This window comes from Cucurbita maxima, unplaced genomic scaffold (assembly GCF_002738345.1).
Source record: "Cucurbita maxima cultivar Rimu unplaced genomic scaffold, Cmax_1.0 Cma_Scf00011, whole genome shotgun sequence".
Classification (NCBI taxonomy): Eukaryota; Viridiplantae; Streptophyta; class Magnoliopsida; order Cucurbitales; family Cucurbitaceae; genus Cucurbita; species Cucurbita maxima.
The window spans coordinates 460,411-481,432 of NW_019272027.1; the positions used below are offsets into that span (position 1 = coordinate 460,411).

Below are 21,022 nucleotides of genomic sequence, written 5' to 3' on the forward strand. Positions count from 1 at the left end.
TTTAAAAAAAAAAAAAAAAAAAAAAAAAAAAAAAAACAGACAGAAACAGAAACGTAAACGAAAACAAATTTAGCGAATAACTGAATGTCGAATTTGTGATCACGAAGCTTGCTCTGGCATTCCAATCTTCGAGAAGGAAGAAATTGGCAAGCCAACTGATTCAAATCGAACAAGAATTTTGCAGTCGGCATACATTAGCGTTATCCGCATTGAAGTAATCGTTAAAATCCACTGTTTCCGTCCTTTTTCATTGTTCAATCTCCGCGAAGAACAGAGCAGAGCGGAAATAATCAGAATCTGTCTTCTGGACGATCGGAAATATCCAGTTTCACTCCCAACTTGCGAAGGCGATCGTTCTTCCTCTCTCTCATTCCATCTGTATCGAATTCTGATTCGGAGATGTGCTTCCAATTCCGTTCATGGGTATCGATCCCTCGCCACTAGCTACGTATGTTCCTCAATCCTTATAACAATATTTTGCTTCTCATTTCAATGCCAGATTATTCACCGATCTATTTCATTCCCTCGCAGACTTAATTTCAGATTTATTACCTTCGATTGCGATGAATTCCTTTGATTCTGAACTTGGTAGAGTTTCTGCTGTGATTCTCGATCTCGATGGAACCCTTTTGGACACTGGTCTGTAATTTCTTCTATGAGTTCAAATGTTTTTCTATTTTCACGTTATGATTGTATGAGAATGCAGCTACACTGTTGTATTATGTGCAGAGAGGGCGACAAAAGACGTGTTGAAGGATTTCTTGGTAAAATATGGGAAGGATTTGGATAAAAAGAGGGAAGAGGAGAAGAGATTGGGAGTGACCCAGAAAGAATCAGCGGCTGCAATCGTTCGGGACTATGGCCTTCCATTGACGCCAGACCAATTTATTCAAGAAATTACTCCCATGTACAGGGAAAAGTAAGATTCCAGCTCTTGTGTTTAGCTCGTTTCCTTGATTTTTATTTGGAGGATTGTTTGGAGGGAGTCTTGGCCAAATTTAGGGAATGATCCTGGGTTTATAAGTAACGAATGCATCTCCGTTGGTATGAGGTCTTTTGGAGAAGTTCAAAGTAAACCCATGAGAGCTTATACTCGAAGTGGACAATATCATACTATTGTAGAGGATCGTAATTTCTAACGATGATGGAACTGATGAAATGTTCTTTCAGATGGCCCTCTGTCAAAGCACTTCCTGGTGCTGATCGTCTTATCAAACATCTTTACTCTCACAAGGTGCCATTTGCGCTCGCTTCAAATTCATCAAATGAATATATCTACGCAAAAATTGCAAGTCTAAACGGTATTTTTTTCTTTATATGTCTACTTAATTTATTTTTTCGTCTGAATATCTTGCAAATAGAGTGGCATAGAGGGTTGAACTAGGCTCAACTTCACCCGCATATGGTTTTCTTGAAAATTAAAGAAGTTCGATGTTGTTAAATTGTTATTTCATAGTGGATAATGGATAATGGATTACTTTGAATTTAATTAACGAAGTATGAAAAAAGGTTTGAAGTGAATGAGTTCAAGTCATCCAATAAGTAGGACCTCGACTAATGTAGTAGGGTCAAGCGGTTGTCCTGTGAGAACAGTTGAAGTGTACTCAAATTGGCTTAGACAATGACGGGTATCAGCCCAATGATGAATAGAATTCAGAATTGGTCATTTTCTGATGCACATGTTTTGCTGCCAATTATATGATATGATTAAACTCCTGCATTGTAGGGTCATATTCTCCTGATTGCTTTTCAGAAAAACCAATGTGTATGCAACACATGGAATTATTATGGAACAGTTCTCTATCCTTCTTTACTTTTTATTTTCTTTTGAGGTTGTCTATGATGTGCTGAACAGATCAGTGCTAATTTTGAGTGATTATAGCTATAATATTGTTTTCCAGCTTCCCAGTAATTAGATATCCACAGCTTTCTTCGATCTTCAGCTATTGTAACTCACTTTTATATGTTCTTGTGTGCAGGTTGGAAGGATTGGTTTTCTGTGATTCTTGGTAGTGACCAGGTTATTCAAGGGAAACCTGCTCCTTATCTGTAAGCTTTTTTTTTGCATGAACCATTTGAAATCTTACTTTTGGTCATGTGGAAATGGAAGTCTAAGGAACTTCTTGCATTCCGAAATTCTAGTTATATGGATTTAATGATTTCAATGTAAGCTGGAATAAGATGTCGAGGATTATTGAAAAGAGTAGTCCCACGTTGGCTAATTAAGAAGAAGATCATGAATTTATAAATAAGGAACACAATCTCCACTGGTACGAGGCCTTTTGGGGAAACCAAAAGCAAAGCTACGAGAGCCTATGCTCAAAGTGGACAATATCATACCATTGTGAATGGTCGTGATTCCTAACATAAGATTATCTTCTGGATTAATGAAATCTTTATGATCCAAATGTTGAAGGAAATGAAAACAATTAAATTCATCAAATAATCTATATTTGATGCAGCCCAATTCATGAAAAACGAGGGAAATATCCCGAAATGAAAGAATAGAATCTTTAGTTGATTAAAAGCTAAAGGTGAAAATAGTTTCCTAGCAAGGTCAACCAACAAATTAACAAAATTTTATTGAATTATTAGTCTAAAGGTATCTGACTAAACTGTTACTCTAAACATCACTTTTTCAGATTTGAAGAGGCAGCGAAGAGGATGGGCGTAGATGCTTCTCATTGTTTGGTCATTGAAGATTCCTTGTAAGTTTGCAATTCTTTTGTCTATTAATTTTAATTACATAAATATATTCTCAAAATAATTAGTCTTGCAGCCAACATTTATTCCTCGCAGTTTTTTTCCTTCTCCTAAATAGTTTATTGCAATTATTCTGCAGCAACAGTTAATGACATAAAACTATCTGCAACCCCGTTCCTCTTTGCTCTTGATTTTACTTTTTTCGTCCCCTCAAGTTTGCAAGTAACTCGATTACACTTTCAACCACCACCTTAATTCAGACTTTTTACCTGGAAACTAACTGGTTTATCACTTTTTATGCATTTGGAGTGTTAGTAGTAATTTTAGAAGATCTTTTCGGATATTCATATTAAGCCAACTTCGAAAATGACTGAATATAAGCTTCCCAAAATGGCAATGGCTGGGGAGAGAAAATGGGCCTTTTTTTAGGGTACCCTCAAAAATAGATCTAGTAGAGATGGGGCGGGGCCTGTAGCTCAGAAGATTAGAGCACATGGCTACGAACCACGGTGTCAGGGTTCGAATCCCTCCTTGCCTACAACTGGCCAAAAAGGGAAGGACTTTTCCCTCTGGGGGTAGGAAAATCATGATCAGGATAGCGGACCTGCTTCCTTGAGAACTTAAACGTCAATAGATTCCAATCCACTATAACTTTACCCTTCGAGGCAAAAAGGACTAGAGCAATAGCACTTCTGCATGCTAGGGATAGGCTCATTCAACCATTTAGTGATCCGTGACCCGACGCTTGAATCCGTATGACAAGCTGTATTCACTAGGCGTCCTTGCCTTTTGGGGTCATACAGTGTGGCATCTGCTACCTAGGATATCTATTATATGCATCTCCACCTTTTTCTTTTCTCTGAACAAGAGACATTTCCAACAGGGTTGGTGTCAAAGCTGCCAAGGCTGCCAAGATGAAGGTTGTAGCTGTCCCATCCCATGGAGAAGTTGAATGCTCTTCCCTAGCAGATAAAGTGCTTCATTCTTTACTGGAATTTCAGCCTGAGATGTGGGGTCTTCCCCCATTTGAAGACTGTATGAATATCTTTATTTTTCTTGTATTTTATTTCATTAGTAGTTTTTATTTATCTAATCATTGTCTCAAGTTATTTACATGATGTTTTCAGGGGTAGATAGGACCTTACCGATTGATCCAATACATCTGAGCTCTCAATATGTTAATGGGTCCATAAGTGAAATCTCAGGTGTGTGATTCTGTATTTCTCTGACTGACTTGCAATGAATACATAGTTTAATGAATTAATGAACAATCTGTTTGATACCCATTCAAGTATTGTCCTCTTTTGATTTTTTCTTCCAGATTTCCCTTCAAGATTTTGAAAACGCATTTGCTAGGGAGAGGTTTCCACACCCTTATAAAGGGTGTATCGTTCTCCTCCCCAACCGACGTGGGATCTCACACCTTTATTATTGTTTTATCAGCCTCACTTGCATCATTCAAATTTATGGAATTCTGTACTCATTCTCATCGTTTCTGCTACACGGTTCATTTTATGAAACTCTGCCTGCCAAGTAAAACTAAGTTGGATCTTGTATTAAATTGTGGAAAAAAGGGGTTGATGTATATAAATGAAAATTGCTTATCTTTTGATGCTACCAAGATTCGAATCCTCACCCACTTGTCATTGAACTGAAAAAATAGATTAATAATACTGCATGTGAGTAGGAAGAATTCTTTCATTCCTAAATTTGTTATGCTTCTACGTAATCAATACAGCATGTTCTGCACCTGTACCTCAGACTTCATCTGACCAAACTTATGACTACTTAGGATCTTGCAACCATGGATGCGAGAGAGATTGAAGAGTTCAAGTACATAGCGAACACTTTGCTCGACCGACCCATGTTTGTCAACGGTTCTTGCACATCTCTTACTGCAGAAGCAACTTCAGCATAGAAAGAGAACGAAAAAAATTAGAATAAGAAGCTTTCTTGGATAAACTTGAAAGTTGGATCAAAATGGATGGATGTGAGTATCCATGAGAGTTTATATAAGGAGTTTGCATATTGGTTCTTAGATCTAATGGGCTAAGATTCATTGCTTTAAATGGCTTTATTAGGGTCGTGAGATCTTTTATATATATATATATATATATATATATATATATATATATATATATATATATATATATATATATATATATATTTTCCGGTTTTAGTCTTAGTACCATCTCTAAGATATAGTAAGAAACTAATAGGAGAAATAAGTATTTTTTAACTTTTCAATGGCACTAGTTCGAAAAATGAAGAAAATCGCTAGTGATACCCCTATAGAATATGACTTAAAAGTGGCTGAGAGTGAAAATGTTTGGAAGTGGTTTTTTTTTTTTTTCTTCGGCTGAACATGATTAAAAAATATTGATCATATCTCGTTTTTTAACCTAATGTTTTAAATGGCTCAATTAGAGTCTTCTCGAGAGGGTTTTGACTACATATGGCTAAAAAAAACTCTTCCCTAAGCCTTATTATAATCTCCAATGAATGGTAAAAGAATATATAGTTGATAGTAACTCAGTTTTCATATAATATTTTGTTCCCTTCAAATCAATGTGATCTGACAAGCAACATAACAATTTTTGAATTGGTAAGTATTTGAGCTATCTCACCTATAAGCTAAACAGGTCTTAGACTAACCACTCTAATCCGATTCATGAATTAGGAGAGAATCCCAATTTGGACACAATTGATTTTGAAATCCTAAATTAACTCTATATAAATATAAATTATAAACTTCATAACCCAACTTTAAGCATCAGACAAGTACCATAGCTGTATTCGAATTGATTTGTAGATATTTGATTCTCGAGATTCTTCCTTGAACACATGCAAATAAGGTTGATTCAATCCTACCAGATTTAGGTGTAGAATCGAGTGATTGAAAAAATGTGGAGCATAAATGGTTAAAAGAATAGAACATGAAAACATGGTAGTGTTATAACATTCATGAACTCCACCAGTTTCCATGTTCATTACAGGACAAAGCAGTACACCATCCTTCACCAAAATTTTCAACACTTAAGCAGTGGCAGATGGGACATACCCACTCCTTTCAATTTCACCTGTCAAATCAACACAAAAGATGCCTACCTCCAAACCAAAACAAAAGGCCCAGGGCCCATCAGCCTGATTCCGTTTCTACGCGTAAATTGGTACAATGTGACTGACAGTTTAGAGTCACTGGATATTCAAAACTAGAATTTTGCGTACATGATTTGCTAAAACACTCTTAAAATAATTTTTGTGGTAGAGCCTATTTATAAAGATTTCATCCAACCTTAAGAGCTATTCACGAGGTCTTATCAAACCATAAGAACGAATTCTGAATTAAATTCTATCTTTCTCAAAATCAACCAAACCAACCCTCAACCTAAGCGGTTTGAAATTTGGATCTTTCTATCTCTACACGTTCGAGTTGTAGCAATCATATTGAATATTTTTTCCCCGTCACCAGAAAACAGAAAAGACTCACCCAGCTATGTTTTTACCAAAAATGAGTTGTTTCCTGATAATCATTAGCCTTGCTTTCTCTAGAACCATCAGTTTTGGTAAAGTTGAAATGAAAAGTTAAGAAAAAAATAATGCATGCGGTGAAAAAGTAGAGCATACCATACCACAATAACACAGGACAGGTCGGTTGTAGATGAAAAGAAAGTGCAGCTCTCTGTGTCGGTTCTGATCTGATCTGATCTGATCTACCACAAACATGAGTTTGATTTGAAGGTACAAAACAAGAAATGAGCATAGAAATAAAAGTTTGTGATTTGAAGGTACAAAACAAGAAATGAGCATAGAAATAAAATGAAATCAACAGTGCAATCCAAAGCAGCACCAGCAGTTAGAAATGAAATGAAATGAACAGTGACCGTAACGGTACAAACTCACCGCTAGCAGATATTGTCCGTGCTAGTGAGGACACTGAGTCCCAAAGAGGGGAGGACACGAAGCGGTATGCCAGCAAGGACGCTGGGCCCTGAAGGAGAGTATTGTGAGATCTCACATCAGTAAGCGAGGATAACGAAGCAATGAACAGTGGCAATACAAAGCAGATGTTTCCACACCCTTAAAAGAAATGCTTCGTTCCCTCTCTAACCGATGTGGGATCTCACAATCCACCCTCTTTGGAGGACACTCATCCTTGCTAACACACCGCATACTATTTGTAACAGCCCAAGCCCATGACTAGCAAATATTGTCCACTTTAGTCCGTTACATATTGTCATCAGCCTCACGGTTTTAAAACACGTCTACTAGGTAGAGGTCTCCACACTCTTACAAAGAATGTTTCGTTCTCCATATCACAACAACAACAACAGACTTCAAACTCAATATTATACACCAAAATGTTAACTATTGAGGCAACTATTCATAACCCTCACAGCAAAAAAAGGGTAAATGGATGATGTCCAAGATATAACCAGGGGAGACATAATAATTACATTTGTACAGGCAAATGAGACGATGAAAAAGAAAAGAAAAATAAATGGGATTCAAATGAGGAAGAATATGGTTGGATATTACAAATGAAAGAAATAAACTCAGCAAACGTTAAGTAAGAAACTTTTAGTCTGTGAGAGTTCCTCTGCCTATAATTCTAGGAAACAATTATGTAGTTGATTATGTTACACCTAAAATTACTACCCTTTTTGTATGATGAGTTTACCATCAAATGAGTTTACCATCATGACACAATGCTGGGAGTGTTTGTTGAACAATACAGCTTCTCACTGAGTCCTCCAAGAAACGGTGGATCGGACGGATCGTTTCGATCAACTTCTCCCCGTTCTTGTAAATCTTGAACGCTGGAACGGTTTTTATGCCTTCCGCCTTCGCTATGGACATGCTCTCCTCCACATCCACCTGCCATAGAAATACCGTGTTTTTTGATCGGTAGAGATTCAAAATCGTGTAATTGTAACGACTCAGGTCTATCGCTAGTAGATATTGTCCTCTTTGGGTTTTCCCTTTCGGGCTTCCCCTCAAGGTTTTTAAAACGCGTCTGCTAGGGAGAGATTTCCATGTCCTTATAAAGGGTGTTTCGTCCTCCCCAACCAATGTGGGATATCACAATCCACCCCCCTTCAGGGCCTAGCGTCCTCGCTGGCACTCGTTCCTTTCTCCAATCGATGTGGGACACCCACCAAATCCACCCCCTTTGGGCCCAACATTTTTACTGGCACACTACCTCATGTCTACCCCCTTTCGGTGAACAAATCACCTAGTGTCTGGCTCTGATACCATTTGTAACGGCTCAGTCCTACCGCTAGCAGATATTGTCCTCTTTGGGCTTTCCCTCAAGGTTTTTAAAACGCGTCTGCTAGGGAGAGGTTTCTACACCCTTTTAAAGGGTGTTTCGTTCTCCTCTCCAACCAATGTGGGATATCACAGTAACATAGGCATTGGCACAAAATGTCATGTGTTAGTCATTGTGATGAAGATGTCCCATTGACACATACCTTTATGAACTTAACAGAAGGGTAGCGTATGCATAGTGTATTCACGAACGCAGATGTTTCGTCGCATATATCGTTGGAAACCTTGAAATGAACCACTGAAACACCTGAAAATTCAAATTTTCCTTCAGACAGTTTACGAGTAATCGCGGAGGCATAACTTGCGGTGTTCGAAGATGGTGAAAGCGTAATAGAAACGATGTTTAACGATGAATGAACTCACCTGATGATGATATTGCAGCTTTCAGTTTATCAAGAGTAGAAACTTCCTCTACCTCACCACTATCTGTTCTATGATCAACTACCTCTCCACGAGATCTCTTCAATGCAACCTGTGCTTGATGTAGAGATTCAGCAACCTCACTGTCTCCTGGAAGTTCCCTCCTCAAGAACTCGAGATCTTTCACGGCATCTTCCCATCTTTCAAGCTAAAACGTTCCACGAGAGAACACGAAAACATATGAAAACACATGTCAAAACACATACAACAACATCCTGTAACAATGAGAAAGAATCGACACCGATCACCCGTTTCACCTTTGCATTTGAAGCAGCTCTACGAAGAAGAGCCTTCGTGTAGTTCGGTTGGATCTTGAGGGCTTGATTGCAGTCCTCAACAGATTGTTCCCAAAGTCCAATCTTAGCCCAACATACCGCTCGATTGCAATAAAGAACGTGGTTCGAACTATCATACTTAAGGCCCTCTCCATATGCAGTACAGGCTTCTGTATATCTTCCAGAGCTAAAAAGATCGAATCCTCGAGAACGAGCTCGTGCCACCATTTTCACATTGCTCAACAACTTCGAAACTTCAAGATTATTCATGTTAATCTTGCTAGCTCTCTCAGCTGCCTGTACTGCATTATCAAACCTGCAAGAAGACCAATGAGCTCTAATTCACCACTAAACAATAAACCGAACTTAATGTTCCCATAACGTATTACCTTCCTAACGCCATCTCGACCATGGCACGGACGTAGAACACGTAAGCTTCTGCAAGCATACCAAAGAACTTGGTTTGTGAGCATGAAGCCAAAGTTTCCATCTTAGAAACGTTTGATAAGCAGGAGTCTGCCTCTTCAAGCTGGTGGAGCTTCAAAAGGGCTTCAGCTTTACATGCAACAAGCTTTACATTGCATTCAAACAAGTTTCATTAGGAATGAATATACATATAAACACAAAGAATCATATTTATGAGTTCTACCTGTGGAGAGAAATCTGCTCCTGCTGTTATTGCTGCTTCAGCTTCCTTTAGAACACTCCTCCAGTCACCGGCTTTTCGAGCATCGGCACACTGGTTCAAGATCTTATCGAACGACTTCAACTTCTGCAACTCCGAATGGTCTGGCTGTCCTGATAAAAGGAGATGACTCCGGGATTTCTTTACCTGCCCAAATCTGGAAGCAAGAACGTCGGTCGAACCGAACCGAACCAGAAACTGCATTTAGCTTAAAAATCTAAGAACACTAATGCCATTCCTACAGGTATTGGAACCTACTGAGAAACTATCACAATATTGAAGAACCCCATTGGATAGCAGCCATTTCTAGAACTAGATATCAAATGTTCTTCACTGATCTGAAGAAACATGGTGGCAAAGCAATGAAAATCCTACAAATTAACTATGAATCAAGCAGCAGTGATAAGAACAGAAACCATGTAGATCTCAGCTACACGACCAATCATTGAATCATGTTCCAAGAAAAAGGGAAAGAACAGCATGGAGAAACCATTAAAAAACTCATTTCATCTCCTCAGAATTCAATAAAAGACTCAAACACTTACCGGAGATAAAGAGCAGCAAGCCTTTGATGAGCTCTCCCATAGCTGAGATCGAGCCTCACAGCCTCCTCACACTCCCTCACCGCCTCCCCCAGCCGTCCAAGCGCCGTCAACGCTGCCGCCCGGTTGCTCCGACAAGCTGCATTTTCCGGGAATAACGAAATGGCTCGATCATACAACGACAAAGCTTCTACGAAATTCCCTCTTCTATACAATTCATTCGCAGCCCTCTTGACTTCCTCTGGATCGGAGATCGCCATTGCCCTTTTAACTATCGAAGTTTCACCACCCATTAGTAAATTCCCTTCAGCAAGGCTTCCCGGATTCCCCAATTTCGCGCCGCCACCGCCGCGAATAATGCTTCCGTGGCCGTAATTCCCAGTGCCGGACCCCAACGTGTCGGTCCGAGTAGGAGTTCTGTGCGCAATGTTGGCCTTCAAAACTTTGCCGGAAGGGCAAATGTTGCCGCTCGGAAACACATTGCTGATAGAGTTTGAAGAAACCGAGTTGATTCCATTGCTCGTAGTTGTAAGGGTTTTACCCGAGTAGATTAGTGGCGATCCGGTCGATAACGACCGTCGGTGACCCGGCCTTGAACTCCGCAATGCGGCGGCGGATCGTTGGCCATCGAAACCACTCGGACTCGTCTCCGACGACAATGAGAGCTCCCCAGAATGACTGTCCGGTTTCCCCTCCGATCTTTTACCCATTTGCGTATTGTTAGTTCTGCCGGTAACTGAGCCAGATGAGCCGGAACTGCTACTGGAAGTGTTAGCCCCACCAATCCCATAGCCATTGTCGCCGGTAACCAAGCTTCGAGTCGTCATCAATGGCGAAACCGGCGAACCCAGATCGTGCTCTTTCACATCAGGCTTATTGTCCCCCAAACTAAATCCATCGCGAAATCGGCCAGTTAAAGAATCAGAACCCATTTCTTGAATCTATTTCACAGTTCGAACATTCGCCTAACTATTTACAGTCAAAACAAAAATTCAATTACCATAATTTTTTAATTTTATCAATTTGTTAGTTAATTTATTGCCGACCAATCCCAAACACTTCATAAAATTTAAAAAAAAAAAAAAAATTAAAATTAAAAAAATCAAATTAAAACTTTTTTATTTTGAATTTGGAGTAAAATAATCCTATAAATTTTAATTTTATACCTAATAATTAAAAAAATTAAAATATTTTATACTATTAGACACTAAATTTTAATTCTATTAAATATTTTTTAAAATTCAAAAAATGTTTGATTTTTTTTTCCACCCAATTTGAGTACTTGGTTCAATGGGTTCCATGAATTTCCAATAATTTATGGGGTAAAAATAAAAAGATTGGAGGACATTGAGCCCATATGGGAAATACAACCAAAATGTGTGTTTATGGGTTTGTTTTGGATCTTATCCAAAACAAATCCTTAGTATTTACTTTATTGCCAAAAACTATTAAATATTACCCTATTTCTTTCATTTTTTATTCTCATCAATTTAGTTTAATTATTGTATTTTAAATTAAATTTTAATTTAAATTAGGCGTTTAATTTCTAAATCTATATATTTAAAAAAATAAAAAAAATCGACCATAAAATAAGCATTTTTTTTTTTTTTTGGTAGCAACTTGAAGTTATGGATTTTTAGTTTATGCATAGTATGTTATCAGTCTATTTTATTAAATTTTAGAAAAAAATTCAAAATTTTTAATTTTGCCGGTTCATGAGGTGGGAACAGAAAAGTCACTTGTTTCAATCCCGAGTGATTTCTATTAAAAATATAAAATATCCTCATAAGTAGGAACATATGTAATGGTCAACGATCGGAAATTGGGTAGAAGAGGACAAGAAATATAATCTCATCTTTAATCTTGTTTAGAGAACGGAAAGAAATTTCTCCATGCTCCCTCTAGGTGGGAGGGGGACGAGAAATATGATCCTGTCCTCGACCCTGTTTAGCTAACAGAGATAAATCCCCACCCCCCTCCTCACCCTCTCCGAGAATAATAAATGGTTGAATTTTAATGGATTTGTAATGATTAAATAAGGAAATTTATGATTTTTCTTTTGTCTTAAAATAACTTTTATTCATTTTAAAAAAGAAAAATAATAAAATTTTGCATTAGCTTTTCTAATTTATTTTGTGTTTTTTAGGGGAAAAAATGATTAAAAAAATATAAAAAGTGGGAAGGTAGAGGATTGATGGAAGTGAGCTGGCATGGTCCTAATTGCTGACGTCAGAATCTGTCCTTTTCAATTAGGGTGTAAATGATGCTTACGTGTCTTTACTCATTTTACTTTGCAAAGATTAATTCAGACTAGATTCTTTACGCCATTTATGACCAAAATAACCCTCTCTCAATGACCAGAATACCCTTCTCGTCTAAGATATTAAAATTAAATCTATTCAATAATAATTCCAATTATTAGATATTAATATCTCCCTTCATGAATAATAAGTTTTTTAAACCTTATATCTCATTTCTAAAATGTAATATTGCTATAAAAAGAATAAAAAAAAGACAATTTTAAGACTTACGTTCTCTCGTGAAATAACCAAATCAATCATTGATAATTAATAATTTTAAAATATCAATCACCAATTTAAAAATTATCTATTATATTTATCCTAAAAATAACTTTTTTTTATTTAAAAAAAAAAGACAAGGGTAGAAAAGTCATTTGGTAAAGCATGCAAGGGGAAAAGAGTCTACAAATCCAGAAACTGAATGCCAACACCTTCCAGCTAGGCAAGTCAGGCGCCAAAACCATTTGCCGTTTTTGCGCCGTTAGCACTGTCGCTAAGATATCCCCTGTTTGGCTACACGGATTCCCTCTAAACTTATCCCTAACAAAAACGTATTCTTGTTGTTGCCAACTAAACTCCAAACAAACAAAACCCCTCAATTTTCCTATTTTTTTATTAATTTTTTTATTATTTACATTCATTATTAATTAATTTATTTATTTATTCCAAGAACTGGCAAACCACACCAATATCCCTTATATTAATTTTAATTATACCCCCAATATACTAATTACAATATAATTTAATTGGTTAAAAAATACATTATTATTATTATTATTATTATTATTATTATTATTATTATTATTATTATTATTATTATTATTATTATTATATGTTTTTTTTAAATCCATTTTGATCTAGACAAGACAAACCTAGGAATTTCAAAGGGCATTCCATTGGTCAAAGGTAAGTGATGGGTTCTTTTTCCCTATTTAAGTGGGCAAATAATTATAGTGTCTTTATCTTTAGGAACACAAATAGGGGTAGAAAAGGTCTATATGGTCTTAAATGCTAATGTCTTGCAAATCTGAACATTATCTTTATGAATATGAAACCCTCTTTATAATAGTGTGAAAATCTCTCTCTAGTAGACGTATTTTAAAATTGTGAGGCTAATAACGACACGTCATGGGTCAAAGCGGACACTATCTACTAGCGGTGGGCTTGAGTTGTTAAAAATAGTATCAAAGTCAGACATCAGACGGTTTGTCAACAAGGATGCTAGATTTCCAATGAAGGTGGATTGTGAGATCACATGTTGATTGGAGAGGGGAATGAAGCATTCGTTATAAAAGTGTGAAAACCTTTTCCTAGTAGATGCATTTTAAAACTGCGAGGCTGATAACGATACGTAACAGACCAAAGCGGATAATATCTATTAGCGGTGAGTTATTATACATATACTTTTGACCAAAATATTAAAAAGTCGTATCTCGTGACCAAAAAGTTGTGCTACTTAATGAGACAGTTTGGTCTAGCCTTTATTTAATTTTTTATTAGCCCTTTATGCCTCAAATCTGAGCCTTTTTTTTTTTAATTAAATAAAGCTGTGGGCCAATTAAAAAAATTTCCAATTTATTTAATAATTCTATACATGCATATCATTCATTCTTCCTTCATACAATATATTTATATAATTTACAATAGCATATTCCAGTGCGTCACCTCTTAATATATAATTACTATTTATATAATAAAGTTTTTAATTAAATGTCGAGAATGGAAAGATAATGCCAAGTGCTAAGCACCAACGTGAGCATCACTATTGTCAATATTTATAAAAAGAATAAAAATAAATTGTTTTTTTTAATGTATACATTATATTGATACGATGATATAATATATGGTTTGCCTACCTTATTATAAGATTGTTTAGACGGTTAATATGGGATCCAATGCTCAAAGTCTTGATTAATCTTAATAAAAAAAGATTATAGAACAAGGAAGAGATTTGTTGTCAAAAGACTCAAATGGCTGAAGAGATGGAGGCGTTTTCGTTATTCTTGGAATATCAAATGCAAAAAAGAACGGATTTGTCTAGTCTATAAAAAAGATAAGAATGTACATGTGCAATACAACTTATTAGTGATGGTCGTAGCACTAGGAGCTTTTAAGGGAGATAGGAGATTCAAGTTACCGGTGATGGTCGCGACACTAGGAACTTTCAAAGTAGGAGAGGGTCCGACAATCATACCATTGTGATTGGAAAGACGTGTTCCCTACAAATAACACCACCCCTGTACCATGCATGCCGAGATGACTTGTAACAGCTCAAGCAAACCTCTTTCTTTTAGACTTCTCCTCAAAGTTTTTAAAACGTGTCTGTCAAGGAGCTGCTAGGGAGAGGTTTCCACACAATTATAAAAGGTTTCATTCTCCTCTCCAACATTTAAGATGGGATCTCACAATCCGCCCTCTTTCAAGGCCCAACATTTAATGTGGGATCTCACAATTCACCTCTTTTCGAAGCCCAACGTTTAATATGGAATCTCACACGATTGCACGGTACATCGGCAAAAACCTAATCTTGCAAAACTTCACCTTTCAACAAAGAAAGTTGTATTCGACGTCATGTGAATGAAGAGTTAAAAAGCCACTCCGAAATGGATTCATCATGGGCCAAGAGTGTTCCATGTTAAGAGTTATGCCCCTTCATTTTCGTGGCAGCCATGATAGGATATTCCAAGCTAGAAAATTGACATATTTGTCTGAACAAGAGCTGGTCGATGGTGACATGGGTTTGGGTTCGGGTTCGAGTATGGAAGTTGAGCACGATCGGTGATAACTTTAGGGATGAATGCACAGGCAAGGATATGGAAGATAATATTCAACGCCAAAAAAAGTAGCTGATAATTCCGATAAGCATGTCTACATAGCAACATAAACAAAACGAACACAAACTAATTACTCGCCCCATCATACGAGGGAGCTCTCACTCGTTTGGGGAGAACCGCATAACTTATTACTACCACTCAACTAACTTAGCATGATATAAAACTAGGCCAGACCTTGAAGAAAATCAGAATAGCAGTACATATACGTAGGTACATACAGCCGTCCTTCATCGAGCACGATTTATAACTTGGTTCGATGGCCTGATGTTGGCATATTCTAGTTGCTAGATTGACGCAGTTCTGGGCGAACGAAATCGGCGTCTTCTGGAACAGAAATGTCGACAGTGGGTCTCAACTGGGCGCATGTTTCAATTGCTCCATGAACTGGGTCAGACAGGAAGTTGCTGATGAGGTCTTGGTTGATGGCTGAACCATTGTCAATGGCAACCAGGGCTTGTTGGGTGAGAATGTAATCGAAGCGTGGAGCCCATTTTCGGGATCCCAGTCGTGCTGTTGTAGAACAGTTGTCGACCATAAATGCAACACCACGAGCATGCATGAACGGGTTCAAAGAGTCCACTGATTCGATCACACTTTCGTTGATGATCTCAGAGTAAGAGTGGCCCTTTTTCCTCAGAATCTCGATCTGAAAATATTTATTATGAAGCAGGGAGACAATTCGAGTAAATTTAAGGTTTAAGAGTCAACACGTCGTTAACATAACAGGTAACAACTTCGTCGTTTTCATAACGACCAACTTCCCGTATCATTGGAATAGATTTCTAAGGTTCAAGAGTCAGCAAGTTGTCATGAGACAGGGAAAGCCCATACCTGAGCCATCATCAATGCCACATATACACCAGCAGTGAAAGGATATAGCGGGCCGAGGTCACCAGCAGGGCGTGATTTTCGGACACGTTCACCGACTTTCCACATCCGGGTCTGGTCAATGTTCCCCATTGGAAAAGCTGGGAGACCCTCCTTTTCCTGTAATATGAAAGTCATAATATTAATAAAGAGCCAATCAAGTTATGAAGTATAATGTAATGGCCCAAGCCCACCCTAGCAGATATTGTCTGTTTGAACTTTCACTTTCGGGTTTCCCCCTCACGGTTTTAAAACTTTCACTTTCGGGCTTCCCCCTCAAGGTTTTCAAAACTTTCACTTTCGGGCTTCCCCTTAAGGTTTCAAAACTTTCACTTGAGGGGGAAAGGTTTCAAAACTATCACTTTCGGGCTTCCCCCTCAAGGTTTCAAAACTACCACTACTTTCGGGCTTCCCCCTCAAAGTTTCAAAACTATCACTGAACCCCCCTCAAGGTTTCAAATTTTTTCTTTTTTTCAAAACTTTTTTTTTATAAGAGCCAATCTGCTAGGGAGAGGTCTCCAACGCACTTGTAAAGAATAAACGAAAACGTGTCTACTAAGGAGAGGTTTCCACACCCTTGAAAAGAATGTTTCGTTCCCCTCTCCAATCGAGGTGGGATCTCACATATAACTAGCATCAAAAGAATTATCCAGCTAGAACAATAAAAATCACTCGGATATAGCTCGTTTTAACTGCAAACTAGTGATTTCACCAAAATATAAGCTGTAAAGGGGAAAAATGAGTGCCAACATACGTAAAATCGTCGGCCAGCAAGCACGACACTGCGGATTTCACTTCCACTAGCAACATCTTCATAACATTCGTAGAGAATATCCATACAGGGGTAATATGATGCGCTATATGCTGTCTCAAATTCCTTTTTCTCATCAGGAGAGAAGGAATTGTATACTGCCAACATTCCCTATATTGAAGGAAACCAAACAGCCATTAATATGAAGCAAGTGAATACATGGAAAGTTACTGAAAGATTAATGCAGTCAGCAGTAGATACAACCTTGGTGGAAATGGTCCTTGATATAATCCCCGTTATGCTTTCGACTGTGTTCTTATAAGCCAGGTCTTCAGCCATTCCATTTTCAGTATACCTTCTGAACAAGGATTCCACAACTCCATGAACGGCCCCAAGTAGAATGCCTATCAACCACAGCAGAGGAAGTCGGGTATGCAGATTGTGTAAGCATATACATATATATTGATAAGAAACAATTTAATTGATGTCATGAAATTTTTTTTAGAAGGGAAGAACCCAATTTACAACACCTCTTGAATTGAAAAGGAAGGAAAAAGCTAGAGTGATGAAAAAGTGTAACAGCCCCAAGTTTTTAAGACGTGTCGGCTAGGGAGAGGTTTCCACACCCTTACAAAGAATGTTTCGTTTTCCTACTCAACCGATGTGGGATCTCATAATCTACCCCCTTCGGGACCCAGCATCCTTGCTGGCATACCGCCTCGTGTCCACCCAGCCACCCTTCGGGGCTCAGCTTCCTCATTGGTACATCGCCCAATGTCTAACTCTGATACTATTTGTAACAGCCCAAGCTCACTGCTAGCACATATTGTCCTCTTTAGGCTTCCCCTTGAGATTTTTAGGAGAGTTTTTCCACACCCTTATAAAGAATGTTTCGTTCCCCAATCGATGTGGGATCTCACAAAAAAAGAGGAACATTTACACCAAGAATGTGTGCATATTTGAATTGCAACAAGTAGAGTGAAAATTTTACCTCGCTCGCCAAAGATGTCACTCCTGTATTCTTGCTCCAGAGTCGTAGCAAATGTGAACGGAGAGCCAAGAGCAACAGACCAACCCAATGCAACATCTGTGGCTCTACCATCAACATCCTGTAAAGTGTATGTAATTAGCAGCCAAGTATATCAATCAAAATCCACCTCAAAGCGGAGAATGCGAGATTACCTGGTGAACTGCAAAACTAGAGTTAATTCCTGCACCATTAACCTCTTTTCCTTGAACATAAAGCCTCCTCACAGATGGACCCATCCCCTTTGGACAAACAGCAATCACGCTAATATTCTTCGGGAAATCAAGCCCCAATGATTGCAAATGGCCAAGAAGAAATCCATGGGAAAGTCCAAGAATGCTGTTTGGTTTCATGCAGGAGAATATTTTCTCATGGTTATCAGCCTGTAAAGTAAAACAAGGAATTGGTAGATAATTCTTGGACCTCATTATTTGTAACAACCCAAGCCCAAGCCCAAGCCCACCACTAGCAAATATTGTCCTCTTTGGGCTCTCTTTCGAGCTTCCCTCAAAGTTTTTAAAATGCTTTTAGTAGGGAGAGGTTTCCACACTCTTACAAGAAATGCTTTGTTCCCCTCTCCAGGTGATATGAGATCTCACAATCCACCCCTTGGGGGGGCCTAGTGTCCTCGCTGGCACACCTCCTAGCGTCTAGCTCTGATACCATTTGTAACAGTCCAAGTCCACCTCTAGCAGATATCGTCCTTTTTGGGCTTTCCCTTTCGGGTTTCCACTCAGTTTTCAAAACGCAACTAGGTAGAGGTTTCCACAGCATTATAATGAATGCTTCGTTCCCCTCTCCAAACATATATATCAATCACAAGCTCTTAATGGGAACTCAGGCACCAGACTTCGACTTTAGTCTAATATAGTACCAGCAGCAACAAAGTTGAGATAATTAGACCTACAGACCTGTGCAGAATCAGAAATCAGCAGCATAACAAGGTCACTTTCAGAAATAGTTTCATATATATCACCCAAAGTCCCATTCTCCTCAGAAAAACCAACTGCTCGAGCTTCCGCAAACGAACGGGAACCCTTCCTCAGGCCAATCTGTATCATCAAAAATCAATCAACATAGAAAATTCTACGTTTATATTGTTCATTAACCAATAATACACAACAAACAGAAAAAAATGTACACACAGAAAAAAATCACCTTAACCACAATATCAGACTTGGCTTCAGCAAGCGAATCTCTTAAATTCTGAGCTTGTGCAGGTGCCTGATCGAACAAATGCAAGGATTGATAAAAGAGTTAGAGAAATTTCTTTCCTCAAAAGAAAGGAAGTTCCATGTAGATTATGAAACAGAGCTTTTCTACAAAAGTTTTAACAAATCAGAGCCATATATACAGTCTACATTCATTGATATCATAAAATATCACACCAATTTCTTCTATTAACATTAACAAACAAGCTCCAAATTGTGCGTTCTGAAGGCAACAAAACATGACAAATAGAAGATTGCAGAGCATGAGATATCATCATTACCTGGGAACCCCAACCAATGACACCAATTTGCTTGATCCCCTTGAACGCTTCCGGCAGCAGGGGAAAAAGATCTCTACCACCCTTCACTATATACTGCAAGCATAACGCAAGAAACAAGAAACAGAACAATCAAATTCCAATTTCCAACAAAATAAAGAACATTTCATCAAGAAATGACACATTCCAAAAAAAAAAAAAAAAAAAACCCAAATCAGATGATTCCAGATAGAACACACATACAAATCTTAAGAACAATAACACAAAACAACTCATTTCCCTTCCACAGCTCAAAACTCACTTCCCCCAAATCCAAAACCCAAAAATCCAGCAACAAACCTCCTCATGGCCAGCGAGATTAACTTTCTCCTTCTTGAAGACAGATGTATCAAAATCAAGCGTAGGTAAGGGCTTGATCGCAGGAACGGAGACCATGCGAGCACCAAGAGCGGAGCCGGAAGCGTTAGAACCACTCATTCCAAAAGCCTTGAGAGCATTGGATCCCGAGGAAGAAAAGGAAGACGAGAACCCCAAGCTGGACGAAGAAACGGGTTTCAGAGAAGCAGCTTGTTTTAGGGTTTTAGAAGCGGAGGCTGAGATAGAGGGAGCAAAATATGTAGCGGCCGCCATGGACGAGACAGTATAGAGAAATGGGAGAGGAAGAGAATGCAGTGTGTCTTAATAGGGTATGAGCAGAAGCAAAGGGCACATTTTAAACGATTCTAAGCCTCACGTTTGGTTTGATCCCTCCCTACTCTTGTATATACGTTACTAAAATAAATAAATACATTGTAACTGTGGATTTATAATTGTAATTAACCTAAGTATTAGAGAACATTCCGATTAATTTCAACTACTAAACCCAACTCCTAAAAATTATGTTGTTTGACATTTTTTTTTATTGGGTCAACCTGACCAATCCAAAAATAAGGTTACAATCAAATCACAACTCTAACCTACTCTTAAAAAAACAAGAATATTTGATTTAATCCATTATTAATATAACATATACTGTGATAAGTAGATTGAGAATAGAGGTTGGGTTTGGTTGAGTTGTGAACTCTACTCGTGGCACCAAGCCAACCAATCCAAAATTTTGAGTTGATTTAACAAATTTCCAACCTACCTAACCCTCGTACCCATTAACATTTGTATTATAATATATATTTATTGTAAAAGTGATATTAAAAAAATTCTATATATTGTTAATAAAAAAAATTAACTTTTTTTAATAAAATTAAATGGTATTAATAACTTTTAAATCTTTAGGACATTCTTTAAAAAAGAAAGGGAAGGTATTAATTAAATTTTTTAAAAATTCAAAGTTATTTTTGAAACCCTTAAATAAAATATAAAATTTAGAAGTATTTTCATTATTTTTGTCTTCTAAAAATCATGATAGAAGAATTGGGAGGATTATGTAATGTCACGTTGGTTGAGAAGGAGAACAAACCACATTTTAAAGCCTTTTTAAAGTCTTGAAGGGAAGCCCAAAATGGAAAGTCCAAAGAGGACAATCAGTTATCTGTGGATTTAGACCGTTACAAATGGTATCAAAGCCAGATACGAAGTGGTGTACCAGAGGCGATGTACTAGTAAGGAGGTGGATTTGGGGACAGTCCAAAGAGGACAATCAGTTAGCTGTGGATTTAGACCGTTACAAATGGTATCAAAGCTAGATACGAAGTGGTGTACTAGAGGCTATGTACTAGTAAGGAGGTGGATTTGGGGACAGTCGGACATCGATTGAAGGAAGGAAAGAGTGGCCACAAAACGGGTAAACGGCTGAGGGGAACCC

The 21,022-nt window shown here is 37.9% G+C and overlaps 3 protein-coding genes across 4 annotated transcripts; 1 reads left to right on the plus strand and 2 right to left on the minus strand.

Annotated features, from left to right (window-relative positions):
* The first annotated feature begins 73 nt into the window (after positions 1-73).
* Positions 74-4,709, plus strand: LOC111486111 (bifunctional riboflavin kinase/FMN phosphatase-like). Of its 2 annotated transcripts, none has more exons than XM_023133126.1 (9): positions 74-448; positions 532-639; positions 730-919; positions 1,171-1,301; positions 1,980-2,049; positions 2,643-2,708; positions 3,587-3,738; positions 3,831-3,908; positions 4,496-4,709. In XM_023133126.1, exons 2-9 carry the CDS (start codon positions 564-566, stop codon positions 4,525-4,527), a joined length of 795 nt encoding a protein of 264 aa, XP_022988894.1. In that variant the 5' UTR covers positions 74-448; positions 532-563; the 3' UTR covers positions 4,528-4,709. The 2 variants fall into 2 exon arrangements, with proteins under 2 accessions (XP_022988894.1, XP_022988895.1); XM_023133127.1 differs by lacking the exon at positions 4,496-4,709 and adding an exon at positions 4,025-4,063.
* Positions 4,710-7,138: 2,429 nt separating this feature from the next.
* LOC111485954 (inactive TPR repeat-containing thioredoxin TTL3-like) lies at positions 7,139-10,927 on the minus strand. Its single transcript, XM_023132931.1, has 8 exons — positions 9,960-10,927; positions 9,379-9,571; positions 9,119-9,300; positions 8,712-9,045; positions 8,398-8,602; positions 8,178-8,281; positions 7,199-7,581; positions 7,139-7,163 (listed from the first exon to the last, which is right to left on the minus strand). Exons 1-7 carry the CDS (start codon positions 10,886-10,888, stop codon positions 7,387-7,389), a joined length of 2,142 nt encoding a protein of 713 aa, XP_022988699.1. The 5' UTR covers positions 10,889-10,927; the 3' UTR covers positions 7,139-7,163; positions 7,199-7,386.
* A 4,127-nt stretch (positions 10,928-15,054) lies between these two features.
* LOC111485974 (ketol-acid reductoisomerase, chloroplastic-like) lies at positions 15,055-19,919 on the minus strand. The gene is made up of 10 exons (XM_023132953.1): positions 19,564-19,919; positions 19,228-19,320; positions 18,894-18,959; positions 18,647-18,787; positions 17,891-18,118; positions 17,700-17,817; positions 16,973-17,112; positions 16,712-16,879; positions 15,922-16,077; positions 15,055-15,736 (listed from the first exon to the last, which is right to left on the minus strand). The coding sequence occupies exons 1-10, from the start codon at positions 19,852-19,854 to the stop codon at positions 15,368-15,370; spliced, it is 1,770 nt and encodes a 589-aa protein (XP_022988721.1). The 5' UTR covers positions 19,855-19,919; the 3' UTR covers positions 15,055-15,367.
* Between the last annotated feature and the right edge of the window lie 1,103 nt (positions 19,920-21,022).

What these genes read in the sequence shown, in the direction of transcription:
- LOC111486111 (XM_023133126.1), top strand. Translation starts at nt 564, where the DNA reads ATGAATTCCTTTGATTCTGAACTTGGTAGAGTTTCTGCTGTGATTCTC. An exon ending in AAAAATTGCAAGTCTAAACG is followed by an intron (nt 1,302 to 1,979) that starts GTATTTTTTTCT and finishes TCTTGTGTGCAG; the next exon opens with GTTGGAAGGATTGGTTTTCT. An exon ending in TTGGTCATTGAAGATTCCTT is followed by an intron (nt 2,709 to 3,586) that starts GTAAGTTTGCAA and finishes CATTTCCAACAG; the next exon opens with GGTTGGTGTCAAAGCTGCCA.
- LOC111485954 (XM_023132931.1), bottom strand. Translation starts at nt 10,888, where the DNA reads ATGGGTTCTGATTCTTTAACTGGCCGATTTCGCGATGGATTTAGTTTG. An exon ending in CTTGCTGCTCTTTATCTCCG is followed by an intron (nt 9,572 to 9,959) that starts GTAAGTGTTTGA and finishes TCTTGCTTCCAG; the next exon opens with ATTTGGGCAGGTAAAGAAAT. An exon ending in GTCGAGATGGCGTTAGGAAG is followed by an intron (nt 9,046 to 9,118) that starts GTAATACGTTAT and finishes GTCTTCTTGCAG; the next exon opens with GTTTGATAATGCAGTACAGG.
- LOC111485974 (XM_023132953.1), bottom strand. Translation starts at nt 19,854, where the DNA reads ATGGCGGCCGCTACATATTTTGCTCCCTCTATCTCAGCCTCCGCTTCT. An exon ending in TCATTGGTTGGGGTTCCCAG is followed by an intron (nt 18,960 to 19,227) that starts GTAATGATGATA and finishes TTGTTCGATCAG; the next exon opens with GCACCTGCACAAGCTCAGAA. An exon ending in TGGCATTGATGATGGCTCAG is followed by an intron (nt 15,737 to 15,921) that starts GTATGGGCTTTC and finishes AAATATTTTCAG; the next exon opens with ATCGAGATTCTGAGGAAAAA.